The sequence below is a fragment of the Saccostrea cucullata genome, unplaced genomic scaffold, assembly GCF_032062105.1.
Source record: "Saccostrea cucullata isolate Sc308-1 unplaced genomic scaffold, CSIRO_AGI_Scuc_v1 ctg452, whole genome shotgun sequence".
Taxonomy (NCBI): domain Eukaryota; kingdom Metazoa; phylum Mollusca; class Bivalvia; order Ostreida; family Ostreidae; genus Saccostrea; species Saccostrea cuccullata.
The window spans coordinates 2583-14853 of NW_026921340.1; the positions used below are offsets into that span (position 1 = coordinate 2583).

The 12271-nt window shown below is 35.2% G+C and overlaps 1 protein-coding gene across 1 annotated transcript; it reads left to right on the forward strand.

The window, feature by feature from the left end:
- Positions 1-565: 565 nt before the first annotated feature.
- LOC134259761 (uncharacterized) lies at positions 566-12271 on the forward strand. The gene is made up of 14 exons (XM_062742365.1): positions 566-905; positions 994-1134; positions 1542-1631; positions 2092-2181; positions 2343-2545; positions 4361-4625; positions 4943-5038; positions 5464-5649; positions 9046-9225; positions 9574-9750; positions 10037-10231; positions 10597-10788; positions 10887-11063; positions 11305-12271. Exons 1-14 carry the CDS (start codon positions 566-568, stop codon positions 11709-11711), a joined length of 2739 nt encoding a protein of 912 aa, XP_062598349.1. The 3' UTR covers positions 11712-12271.

The window sequence follows — 12271 nt, forward strand, 5'->3', positions numbered from 1 at the left end:
AATTTATTCCTCATTGGATACAAAATCACATAACATTTAAAACTCTTGAGACAACAGTAAGATTTCAAAATATACTTGTATTTGTATAAATGACATAATGGTTCTCGGTCGCTTGTTTGCAACATAAACTCTGCGTTGAAAATCAATAAAGTAAAACAAGGCATAAAAAGAATGGAATTTATAATGTTGTTTGTTTTATGCTACGAAAATCATGATATTTGGTGTTCATTAAAGTACAGAATAATTATAATTTTTCGTTTTGTAACCGTAATAAAGTAAGTTCATGTAAATAAAAAGAACAAAATTACTTTAAATAATTTATTTTTATCAGAGGAATTATACTTTTACAAATGTACAAAAGTCTAGCTATTGCAAAGCTTAATTTATAATATAATATAGTTAGGTAAAGAAATGCCTTCCTATAAAATTAGGAAAAAAATTCTTGACATCAAAGAATTTATATGTATAATAAGGAGTTACAGAAGAAATATCTTTTTATAAAATTGGGGGGGGGGGGGGGGGAAATCTTGACATAATAAAATTTAATAAAATTTCATTTTCATGCATGATTGTTTTATTTCTGTTAAAAGCTGTGACAACGCATGGCTTAAGTCCACCAGATTTCATCAGTTCTTGGCGTTCTATAACGGCATATTCAAACCCAGAGGTCCTTATCCATCACAATCTTGGGGAGATGCCAATGAAAATTGACGTGCAGGTGCGAGTTAACCATCCTGTTCACGGACGCATAACATTTCTTGCAACTGGGTCTGGACAGACTGGCCCGGATCTATCAGCACCATTCGGAGGAGTTATCTACCTTTATAATTCAAACTCTGTAAAAATAATGGCCCCGGGACCAAGTACCTGTGCGTCCCCATGTCCAGGGGGTGTGGCATACTTTGGTGAGTCTCTCTCCCTCTCTCGTTTTCGTCTCTGAAGGTTTCTGTTAGTTTTTGAGAGAATAAAATCATAATGGTCTTTTTTTCTTAGGTGGTAATGGGTTTGCTGGACCATCAACATTAAGCGGAGTAATCCTTACCGGTGAAGTTAAAGTACGTGCTTGGAAAACTTGCACATTCGCCAAACCAGCGACTATTTCTTCTGCATATCCAATCAGTAACAAGGACACAGGTATATAAATCATTAAATATAGTTTTAAAAGATTTCAAAGAGACGGTCTTGTTCAGAAATAAGCTGTACATTAAAAACTTACAATCATTTAAAGAAATAAAATCAAGATGTTTAAGATTGTTGAGAATCCCTAAACGTGGCACTTCGTTCAAGGGTGTTAATGAAATGAAGGAGATAACGACCAGTATTCAAGCTCAAAAGTTCATTTAAACCAAACAAATCATGAAGAGAGCAAACACAGACCATTCAAATATTGATCAGAGATGGGATCAGGTGCATAGAGAAATGAGCATCCCCTGCCGACTGGTCACAGACCCCGGTGTTGTATGTTATTTCTCAACAAAAATTTGAAGGAACTCAATGCTACATGTATGTATAACATTTATAAATTATTTCTGTTTGAACAGAGAACTATTATAAGATATCAGTTGGGTTGTCTCCCGATCTTATCCTTGCCAAGGTGTTTTTTGAGGACGGATGGATAATGGACGCACAAGGTATATAAGGTCTACTTTAGGATTTCCATATCATCTTCTTTATAATTGCCAGAAGCCATAAAACATACTAATTAATTCAACATTCAAAAGATTTTATATTGATAACTGAAGTATAAAACAAGGTACTGAAACAAGTATTCAGTTTGAATACATTTAGATGAGCCACCTATATTCTTTTGTACATCTCAATCGTGTACGTACATGTACATATAGACTTCATTTTACACGAATTGTTCTGTTTCTATATAATGATTTCTGATTAAAAAATTCCGTCTATTGAAGAAAATAAAAATATGTCAATTTTTGTACTCTTCGATAAATTTTTTTTTCCTTATTCCATGAAAATCTAACTACACAAGTAAATACACAGTGATAAAGCCATTAAGTTTTTCTTATTATTGACGTCAAAATACAAACATCTGGATAAATTTATCAATCAAAATTCTAAATATACTCTTAGGTACCGTCTCCTTCACGGGCGGATCTAACGTTGGTGGAGTACAATATGTGTACGATGTGACGAATGTTTACATCAGAACACCTAGCAACGGTCAGTAAGAGTATCCAATCAACATATTCAATTTTTGTTTCCCCTCGTAAATACAAATTGATTTATGCTACTTTGAATAAATTTTGTCTGTAGAGGAACTTGTTAGTCTCATTTTTGGGATACTTTCTTTTTCAGTAGAAAATGAACCACTTTCTTTACAGGTAAAGTGTTTAATGGCGTGGGGTGGGGGAGTGGAAGCGACATAGAGTACAATAATGGGACTGTCAGGGTCTACACGTGGAGCTTTATGGACCTGGAGAATGATCCTGGTCTGGAGACGGTTCTGTACCCCGGATCTACCAACCCAAAATATCAGCAGCTGACCTACAATCCCTCCAACGATTCCGTTATTCTTATGGTCCACGTAAGGGAAACTTGGTAGAAAAAAAAGATAGCAAAGGACCTAGTGACAACAAACAAAACATACTTAAATGACAAAAGTATCTGTCTTTTTCGAAGGTTTGAAATGATCGTATATGGTTTTTTTTTTTTGTTTTTTAACATTTCCCTCGAGAATTTTTCACTTATTTGGAGACAAGGTTTGTATTAATATCGCCTCTGTTTGTAAGGTTTGTTTCTATAATTGTATTTTAGAATAATCAATTTAGTATAAATTTTACGTCTGGAAATCCTACATAAAGACACATTTCAGTTTTAAAGTAAGAAGTTCTTAAAAATTATATTTCATATACCAGCCCACCAAGGTGAGTTCGATCTACCCTTTATTTGATTCTTATTCTTCATAAAAATCCTCGCAACAGAGATACATTGCTCCAAAAGGCCTTTTCTTTACTCATACTAAAATATAAATTGCATATTGTAAGAAAGAAACTTCGGACGTTCTGCTGTCAGCTTATTGTAGAAACTTTGTAAATCAGTTGTAGATCCTTTTAAAAAAAAACTAAGAACTTAAAGAAATGTTTAAAATTACCAAATTTTTCAAAAGTATTTAACATTGAAACTAACAAGTTTTCCAACAATTCTTATGATATTCATAATTAAAATCTGTACATTTTGGTATCAGAGACAACTGTTCCTTAGAAAACAGAACTAAGAAATTTTCACATTTTGTAATTGGTCATTAGGAAAATTACTTCGCTAAAAAAAAACCTCAGATCGTACAAACAAGGACTATGAAATTAAAATTTAAAGGATGTAGTTTCTCAAGGGCACTAACTGTTATAAGCCGACCTGTTTATATCTGTATGAAGCAGAATTTATGAAGTAAAAAAAAAAGCATATGACATAACGATGTGTACTCAAGCTCAAAAGTAAATAAAACAATACAAAATTAGAGCAGAGTAAACACGGATCTCCAAAACATTAAAGGTGGGATCAGGTGTCATGGAGGAATGAGCATCCCCTGCCGACCGGTCACGCCCGCCTTGTGCTCCTTGTCACGTCGGGAAAAAAACCCCGGAAAAATCTGTCGTCAATTCAGTGTATAAATACTGGATTAACAGTTAGTATGAAAAACGTCACTCAGCATTTGACTCAATGATAAATTGTATTTGTTGGCAAAGTCATTGTATCGACCATAGAACTTACGAAATGATGACTTTAAACGAGACTGCTTATTTTTTTTATAAACTTGTTAGTCAATAATTTACCTCGTTTTATAAATTGTTCATACGTAGAGCATGCTCTTGCGTATCGAATCAACTGAGTTATATAAACTCCGTATGCAGGTGATAAAGGTATATTGCTGCATAAGTAAGTGATCTTGGTTGTTAGATTACCATTAACGTCTTTTTCAAGTAAAATATCCAAATATGAAACAATGAAACTGTCAGACTCTGTGGTATCTTTTTACCTCAAACTTCTACATATAGGAAGAGGCAAATATTTGATGTGTGAGCGGTCAGAAGGGAAAGTTTTCCTCCTGTAGACATCTGATTCAAACTCTAAACTTCCAGGGGGTCTGTGTTTTATGCCATTATCTACACTACTTGCACTGTATGTACAAAGATATTTTTGTAATATAGCCCTGGCGACCACGATTTTAAAAAAAGTCTCACAAAATTGACACAATCGTAGTTGCAAACTTATTATTTTTTCTCATCATTTAAAAATTAGTTCATAATTTACAGGTTCTTTTTGTACGTTTCAGTTTTTATATACCGGTATTTTTTCTTTTATATTTTTCATTTGTTATATACAAACATTCTTCATTTTATAGGCATCTTCCCGGGATGTAAATAATTACGGTCTGTCATTCCCCTTGTTGGGAACAGCCATGACGGATGGTTCCGGTGTGACTGGGAAGTATGGGTCCTCGTTCTTCGCCTTTGATGATAGTTACCTGTACATTTGGAGACCATCCCTCGCTAACGGCTGTGGAACATTGGTTGGCGGGAAATGGTCAAATAATCTGCGGGACGGTGTGGCTGACTGCTCCCCCTCCCCAGATATATACGTCAAATTCATCCAAGCCAACGTGGAAGGTACAATCGCAAAGAGGGTTTTAAAATTGTGTTTTGTTTTTGTACTCTTAAAAAACGAAAATAGTTAACAAAGATTGTGTTGTTGTTATTAAAAATACGCATAGGCTTTTTTAACGGATACGTAGTATAAAGGACGAACTGTTTCTGCTTTGTTATCAAACCATTTTGTTATATTCGTTTAGTTTACAATATGGCCTTGGGAACAATAATCACTTTGCCGTACGCTTCAATTTATTTTTAGCATGTTCACTATAAGCGTCTTTTACTATAACAATAGTTGAATAGTTCTATATGTGAATGTATTGTTATTAATTTAGAACCGCCGTGTGGAGAGAAAGGGTGTTCTGGTACACCCGCCGGACCGTTCTGTGACTGTGGAGGAACTGGGTTTGAGGGACAGTATTGTACAGTGCGTGAGTATAGGATTATCAACCTGAGATGATATAGTTCCATGAGAGACAGTACTGCATATATAGCGTAGGAATATAGCAGCATTAATGTGAACTAAAATGGTTAGGGAGGGACAGTATTTACAATGCATGAGTAGGAATATCAATTTGGGATTAAATAGGAAAGCTATGATTATTTCAGGAATAACTCTATTATGTTTTGGTTTCTGATCTGATCAAAGAGCCTTGCGTGATAAATCGCATAACACTAAAGATCATAAAAAATAACAGAAATTATAAAACAAAAAAGATATATTAATATGTACAAGTTCTTGGTTTCGTAAACTCAAGTGTTCGGAGTTATAGCTGTTTTAGCTGCCCAACCATCAGTTATCTGAGTTTATGATGAACAAATGCTATTGTTGTAACACGAATGATATTTGTTACAGCTGTTGAGTGTCCTGTGTTTGTGTTTGGTAAGGACGCAATAATGGCTGAGTATGAGGATAAAACCTACAGTTATCTAGAATGGGCCGAGTTTTCTTGTATGACGGGTTACGAATATAGTTCAGGATCCCAGAACAGGTCCTGCCTGGCCAACGCCACCTGGAGCGGAGAGCCCTTCACCTGTACCCGTAAGTAAAATCTATAGAAGGAACTCTCTTCACCTGTACCCGTAAGTAAAATCTGTAGAGGGAATTCTCTTCACCTGTAACTGTAAGTAAAATCTGTAACGGAACTCCTTTCACGTGTACCCGTTTTAAAAATCTGCAGATGGAACTCCCTTCACATGTACCCGTTAATAAAATCTGTACACAAAACTCTCTTCACATGTAACTGTGAGGAAAATCTTTAAACAGAACTCAATGTACCTTTAGGTGTAAGTAAAATTTGTAGAAGAAATGTCCTTTACCTGTACCCGTAAGTAAAATCTGTAGACAAAACTCTCTTCACATGTAACTGTGAGGAAAATCTGTAAACAGAACTCAATGTACCTTTAGGTGTAAGTAAATTTTGTAGAAGAAATGTCCTTTACCTGTACCCGTAAGTAAAATCTGTAGAAAAAAACTCCCTTCAAATGTAACTATGAGGAAAATCTGTCAAGAGAACTCAATGTACCTTTAGGTGTAAGTAAAATTTGTAGAAGAAATGTCCTTTACCTGTACACGTAAGTAAAATCTGTAGACAAAACTCTCTTCAAATGTAACTGTGAGGAAAATCTGTCAAGAGAACTCAATGTACCTTTAGGTGTAAGTAAAATTTGTAGAAGAAATGTCCTTTACCTGTACCCGTAAGTAAAATCTGTAGACAAAACTCCCTTCACATGTAACAATGAGGAAAATCTGTCAAGAGAACTCAATGTACCTTTAGGTGTAAGTAAAATTTGTAGAAGAAATGTCCTTTTCCTGTACACGTAAGTAAAACCTGTAGACAAAACTCTCTTCAAATGTAACTGTGAGGAAAATCTGTCAAGAGAACTCAATGTACCTTTAGGTGTAAGTAAAATTTGTAGAAGAAATGTCCTTTACCTGTACACGTTAGTAAAATCTGTAGACAAAACTCCCTTCACATGTAACTGTGAGGAAAATCTGTCAAGAGAACTCAATGTACCTTTAGGTGTAAGTAGAAGAAATGTCCTTTACCTGCACCAGTAGGTAAAATCTGTAGATGGAACTCTCTTCACTATACCCGTAAGTAAAATCTGTAGACGTAACTCCCTTCACATGTACCCGTAAGTGAAAATCTGAAGACTTCATCCAAATGACTGGACAGGGTTATTGTAGTTTATATCTAACACTGAATGATCCAATGAAATATATGGAGATAATGAACAGTATTCAACATGCTCAAGCGTCCATTAAAAAATACAAAATAGGAAAAAGCAAATACGAGCCTCCAAAACATCAGAGGTTGGATCAGGTGCCATGGAGGAGTGAACATCTCCTCCCGACCGGTAACGTCCGCCGTGTGCTCCTTGTAACGATCGGTAAATAACGGAAAACTTCGTCGACATTTCAGTGTTTATATAATGGCTTAATTATTATTATGAAAAACGTCAGTCAGCAGATAAATTGTATTTGCTGACAAGGTCATTCAGTGTACATGTATCGACCATAGAACTTACGAAATGATGACTTAAAACGAGACTGCTGATATTCATAATGTGCGTAAAAAGAAGAAAACACTTGCTTTGCCTTCAACTCGACACTGAGATATATCGACGATGTCAATTGACAATGTTACTTTCCATACCTATGTCGATACGATATATCCTGGTGAGCTTGAGATAAAAGATACTACAGAGTCTGACACATCTGTTTCATACTTGGATATTCATAGGCGTCGGAACCGGGGGATTTAACCCCCCACATTTTTTGCAAAGATATACATGATATAGGCATTGAGCATTGGGGCGTAGGTATAGCCCCCCACTTTCCACAAACACGTTGCAGTTTAGGACAAAAAAGGGTAAATATGAGCGTTTGGAAGAAACACGTTTCCTTTTTTTTGTTTAAGTCAGGCTTTTTAGTAGGTTTGAATTTTTTTTATCTTACTCTTACCCCCCCCCCCCCCCACTTTCTATTTGCTTCCGACGCCAATGATATTTTACTTGAAAAAAGACTCAGTGGTAATCTAACAACCAAACTCTATGTTAAACTTGATGACTTCAACTTTTCTATCGTCAACTTACCTTACTTATGCAGCACAATAGACCTTCATCACCTGCATACGGAGTTTATATATCTCAGTATTCGATACGCAAGAGCATGCTGTACGTATGAACAATTTCTAAAACGAGGTAAACTATTGACAAACAAGTTGATGAAACAAGAATAGCAATCTCGTTTAAAGCCATCATTTCGTAAATTCTATGGTCGATACAATGACCTTGTCAGCAAACATAATTTGTCATTGGGTCAAATGCTGACTGACGTTTTTTATACTCATTGTTAGTCCATTGTTTATACACTGAATTGACGACGGATTTTTCCGTTATTTCCCGATCATGACAAGGAGCAGACGGCGGGTGTGACCGGTCGGCAGGGAATGTTCACTCCTCCATGGCACCTGATCCCACCTCTAATGTTTTGGATGTTTGTGTTTGCTCTGCTCCTATTTTGTGTTGTTTTATAGACTTTGATATTGAATACTGTTCGGTATCTCCATATCCTTCATCAACTTGTTTGTCAAAAATTTACCTCGTTTTAGAAATTTTTCAAACGTAGAGCATGCTCTTGGGTATAAAATAAATACAGAAATATAAGACCCAGTCTGCAGGTGGTGAAGGTATATTGCTGCATCAGACAGTTGACGATAGAAAAGTTATAAAGTCATTACGTTTATCACAAAGCTTTGTTTTTAGAATAACTTTTTTCAAGCAAAGTAATTAAATATGCAACAAATGTGTCAGATTCTGTGGTATATCTTTTGTTTCAAGCTCATTGGAATATATTGTATCGAAATATGAATGGAAATGATAGCTTTTAATTTACATTACGTCGCCGATATATCAAAATATCGAGTTGAATGCCTTAGCAAGTTTTTAAGTTATATTCCAGAAAAACATGCAGAATTGTTCAGATTCCATATGAATTGATATCCCTTTGGTGTGTTACTAGTAATTCTCACTTACACACAAAATTCTTTGTTTAACCCATGAATTTAAAAAAAAAATAATCTTTAAAACATTTTTAAGACGAATGTTTTTTGTTATCGTTCAAATTTTGTAAGAATTTTCTTCGAAAATGTTTATAATTATAGACTACCAAACAACTCAAGAATTCAATAATCAACCTTTCAGTTCCAATATTTAATCAAATATTTGAAATAATTCAATGAAACTTTCTCTATTTAAACTTACCAATCGATTTTGATAAACTGAAAGTAAAGTAAAAAATATCATCTTTTAGCAATTACTTTCCCATAATTTGTTTAATTTAAGTTTCAACATTAAAACTAATCAATTATTTTTTGGAGAAAAATGAATTAAACCTGGTATAAAATTTAACTGTTTTATTTTCATCGTGTAGCGATTCCTTGCCCTGATGCTGAGCCTGCCATTCTGGGGACCTATAACGGTACCTACAATAAGTGGTACAGGGAAAATGTTACTTATGTGTGTAACGCTGGACACGATATTCTCTCCGGGGACTCTGTCAGGACGTGTCAGGCTAACGCAACGTGGAGCGGAACACCTTTGGAATGCGCCTGTAAGTTATGACACGGTAACATTAAGTTTATACAGCTCATGAAGTTTTCAGTGATGAACCGTACTAATAGGAAGAAAATGCACAATGTGGTCAACTGAATTTTTACTGAAAGATCTTAAAAGATGACTGAGTGGAAGGGCTCTTCTTTAAAGTCCTTTTATTGAAATTAACTGAATAACATACATATATTCCCATCAGTTACACGCTTATAAACATATCAAAAGCATTAATTTCATCAGTCATGAATATAAACATATCAAAAGCATTAATTTCAAGACTAAATTACAAGCAAGTAGAAGCATTCTTAATCTTACCGTTCCTATTGGTTGTGTTGTTGTTTTCTGGCAGTGAGTTGTGGTGACCCAGACCCACCACCGGTGAACGCCTACCAGACAAACTTCGGTAAAACTTACGGTGTGGTAGCCACGTTCTCCTGTAAAACTGGACATGAATATGACTCGGGGGACACCGCTATACTTTGTCAGACAACTGGTTCCTGGAACGGAACGGCTCTTAACTGCAAAAGTACAATCTACTAATGATTCAAACAAAGTATCATATTCTTATTTCTTACGGAGATCTAAAGTTGCTTTTTGTTGTTTACTTTTCAATGGCAATTTCCCTCCCCTGATACAAAAAAGTTAAAATTTCTTGTTGACAACTAAGACATATCCGAAACCTTTTAAATTTGCAGTGAATTCGGAGCGAAATACTGTGAATGTTTTATCAGATAAATGTTGGGCACAATTATCACAAATTTATATCCGTCTATATTTAATCTAACTTTGACCTTGTATACATTAAATTTTAGAGGTTCAATGCGGTTCTCCTGCAAGTGGCACAAACGCAGACATGGAGGTTTCCGGTACGGCTTATAAGGACAGAGTCAAGTACGAATGTCATCCTGGCTACAATTTCTACCACCCTTTCTCCGGTACATACAAGACAGTGGCTTATCGGGAATGTACAGCAAACGGAGTCTGGCAAGCTCCACTCATCTGCAACAGTACGTAGCGCGACATCAACTTTGTGTGATTTCTTTATTCTTTATTTTGCAGCAGTAGGATAGCAAGTTGCTCACTTTTATAGTTAACTTACGTCTGGAAAAAATTTCGTGTGTAGAGATGTTTTTTTTTTAAATCTGCGGTTACTGAACCTATGCATGTGTCCAAAACTCTTGCACGTTCTATAGAGTGTATTCTATTCTTAATGTTAGGGAACATCTTTTTCATCAACGAACACAAATTTATATATGTGCATGAATATAAATTCTTCTTATTAGAGTCTTCTGAAAGCTATAAACTTGACTGTGGCTGTCAGATACCCTTTGAGAATTAATGATTTAGTTACTTTACCCTCCTTTACATCCAGAGTTAAACTGTGGCGACCCGGGAACACCACAGAATGCAGTTTTTGATCATCTGAACAGTGACGTTGGGAACCATGAATTTACATCCGTCCAATCATACACTTGTTACCAGGGATACGGGCTAATAACCGGAAGTCTGCAGATTGAATGTACACAACATGGCAACTGGAGTAATACACCACCTTCTTGTGAAAGTAGGATGTAATTCATATTTATTGCTATGTCTGGACAGCTAGATTGAAAATATACATTTGGTCTTCAAATACGTTTAATTTTATTTTTCCTTTTTCAGTCAAAAAATGTACGCATTTTGGTAATGTTACGGATGGAAACGTGTATTATCAAGGATTGGAGTACTTAAACTATGCGGTAACCGTTTGCAATCCAGGATACGCCATAGCGTCCGGAAATGCTACGCGCATGTGTAATGAAAACGGTGACTGGACAGGATCTTTAGCAGTTTGTCAACGTAAATTTAAAGAATTATATTCATAATTTCTATTTTGCTTATTTATTGAAGTCCCTCTGTGTCCTCTATTCCTGATTTCCTTTTAGCAAGCAAATAATATATACAAGCCAAAGATAACTTACGCTATATATGATTACTTCATTTATGTAACAAAAAGATCCATTGAGTTCATGTATTTTCTATCTAATTCAATGATTTTTTTTTTCAACTTTAACAATTTTTTGAAATATTTTATTTTTAGAAATTCAGACTATGCGATTCGTAAGCCCGGATGATTTCAACTTTACATTGCCAAGCTTAGATGAATTAAACAAGCTTCAAAATGGAATTAAAGTTGAATGGAAAAGCACCTCATCTTATCAAAGAACTCTGAATTCCCAGGAAGATACAAGAACCAGCGCAAGGATAATCGGCATATCGGGGCTTCTTATTGTGTTGGGAATATGTACATATATCTGCTCCCTAGACTTCATAAAGCACGTAAGAGTACATGGGAAAGTGAAAGTGACACAAGGCATGAAGCAAAACCCAGATGTTCTGGTTGATAATGGAACCAGCGACAAGTACGCACAGAAAGGCGGACAAAAGGGGAAGAGGCGCAGTGCTGGAGTATACTCGGTCGATGACGTAGAGCATATGTACGCCTAAAAAACCAAAAAAAGGAAAAATTTAAGAAACAAATCTATTTTTTCACGTATCTATTTTTATTGGCATTCTTGAACAGCAATCAAGAACGAGAACTCCTTACATGCATGTATATTTTGTAACATTTTTTTTCATTGAGATTGGTTTTCTCAGCTTATATTTTATCAAGAGCAAAATTTTGTTTAATTCATCATGATTTCTCCGCTTTGCCAGTCGAATTATTTGTTTGAGGCATTTAGAAACATATACCATTCTCTTTGATACTTTTTTTTTACTGATTTTTTTTATTGTTCACAAGAAAGTTAAATTATTAAAATGAAACTGTTCTATTTTGATCCTAAGGATAAGGTTATCTGTATCGAAATTGACTAAGCTGTATGTCTAGACTGAATTCCTCTCTGTTGAAGGCATTAGTCCAAAACATCCTGCAAAGGTTTTGAGAAAGAGTAGCTGTTTTTTGCACTTGTATGTCATTGTGTTCCCTTTAACTGCCTGATTCTCTGTATGAATTATTCAATGTCATCCTTGAATTATTTTATTAAATAAAGAGGTTTTTAAGTATA

Excerpts from the sequence above, each read along its gene's own strand:
- LOC134259761 (XM_062742365.1), top strand. The coding sequence starts at position 566 with ATGATTGTTTTATTTCTGTTAAAAGCTGTGACAACGCATGGCTTAAGT. Across the intron at positions 4,626-4,942 it reads CATCCAAGCCAACGTGGAAG|AACCGCCGTGTGGAGAGAAA; the intron begins GTACAATCGCAA and ends TTATTAATTTAG. Across the intron at positions 9,226-9,573 it reads AACACCTTTGGAATGCGCCT|TGAGTTGTGGTGACCCAGAC; the intron begins GTAAGTTATGAC and ends GTTTTCTGGCAG.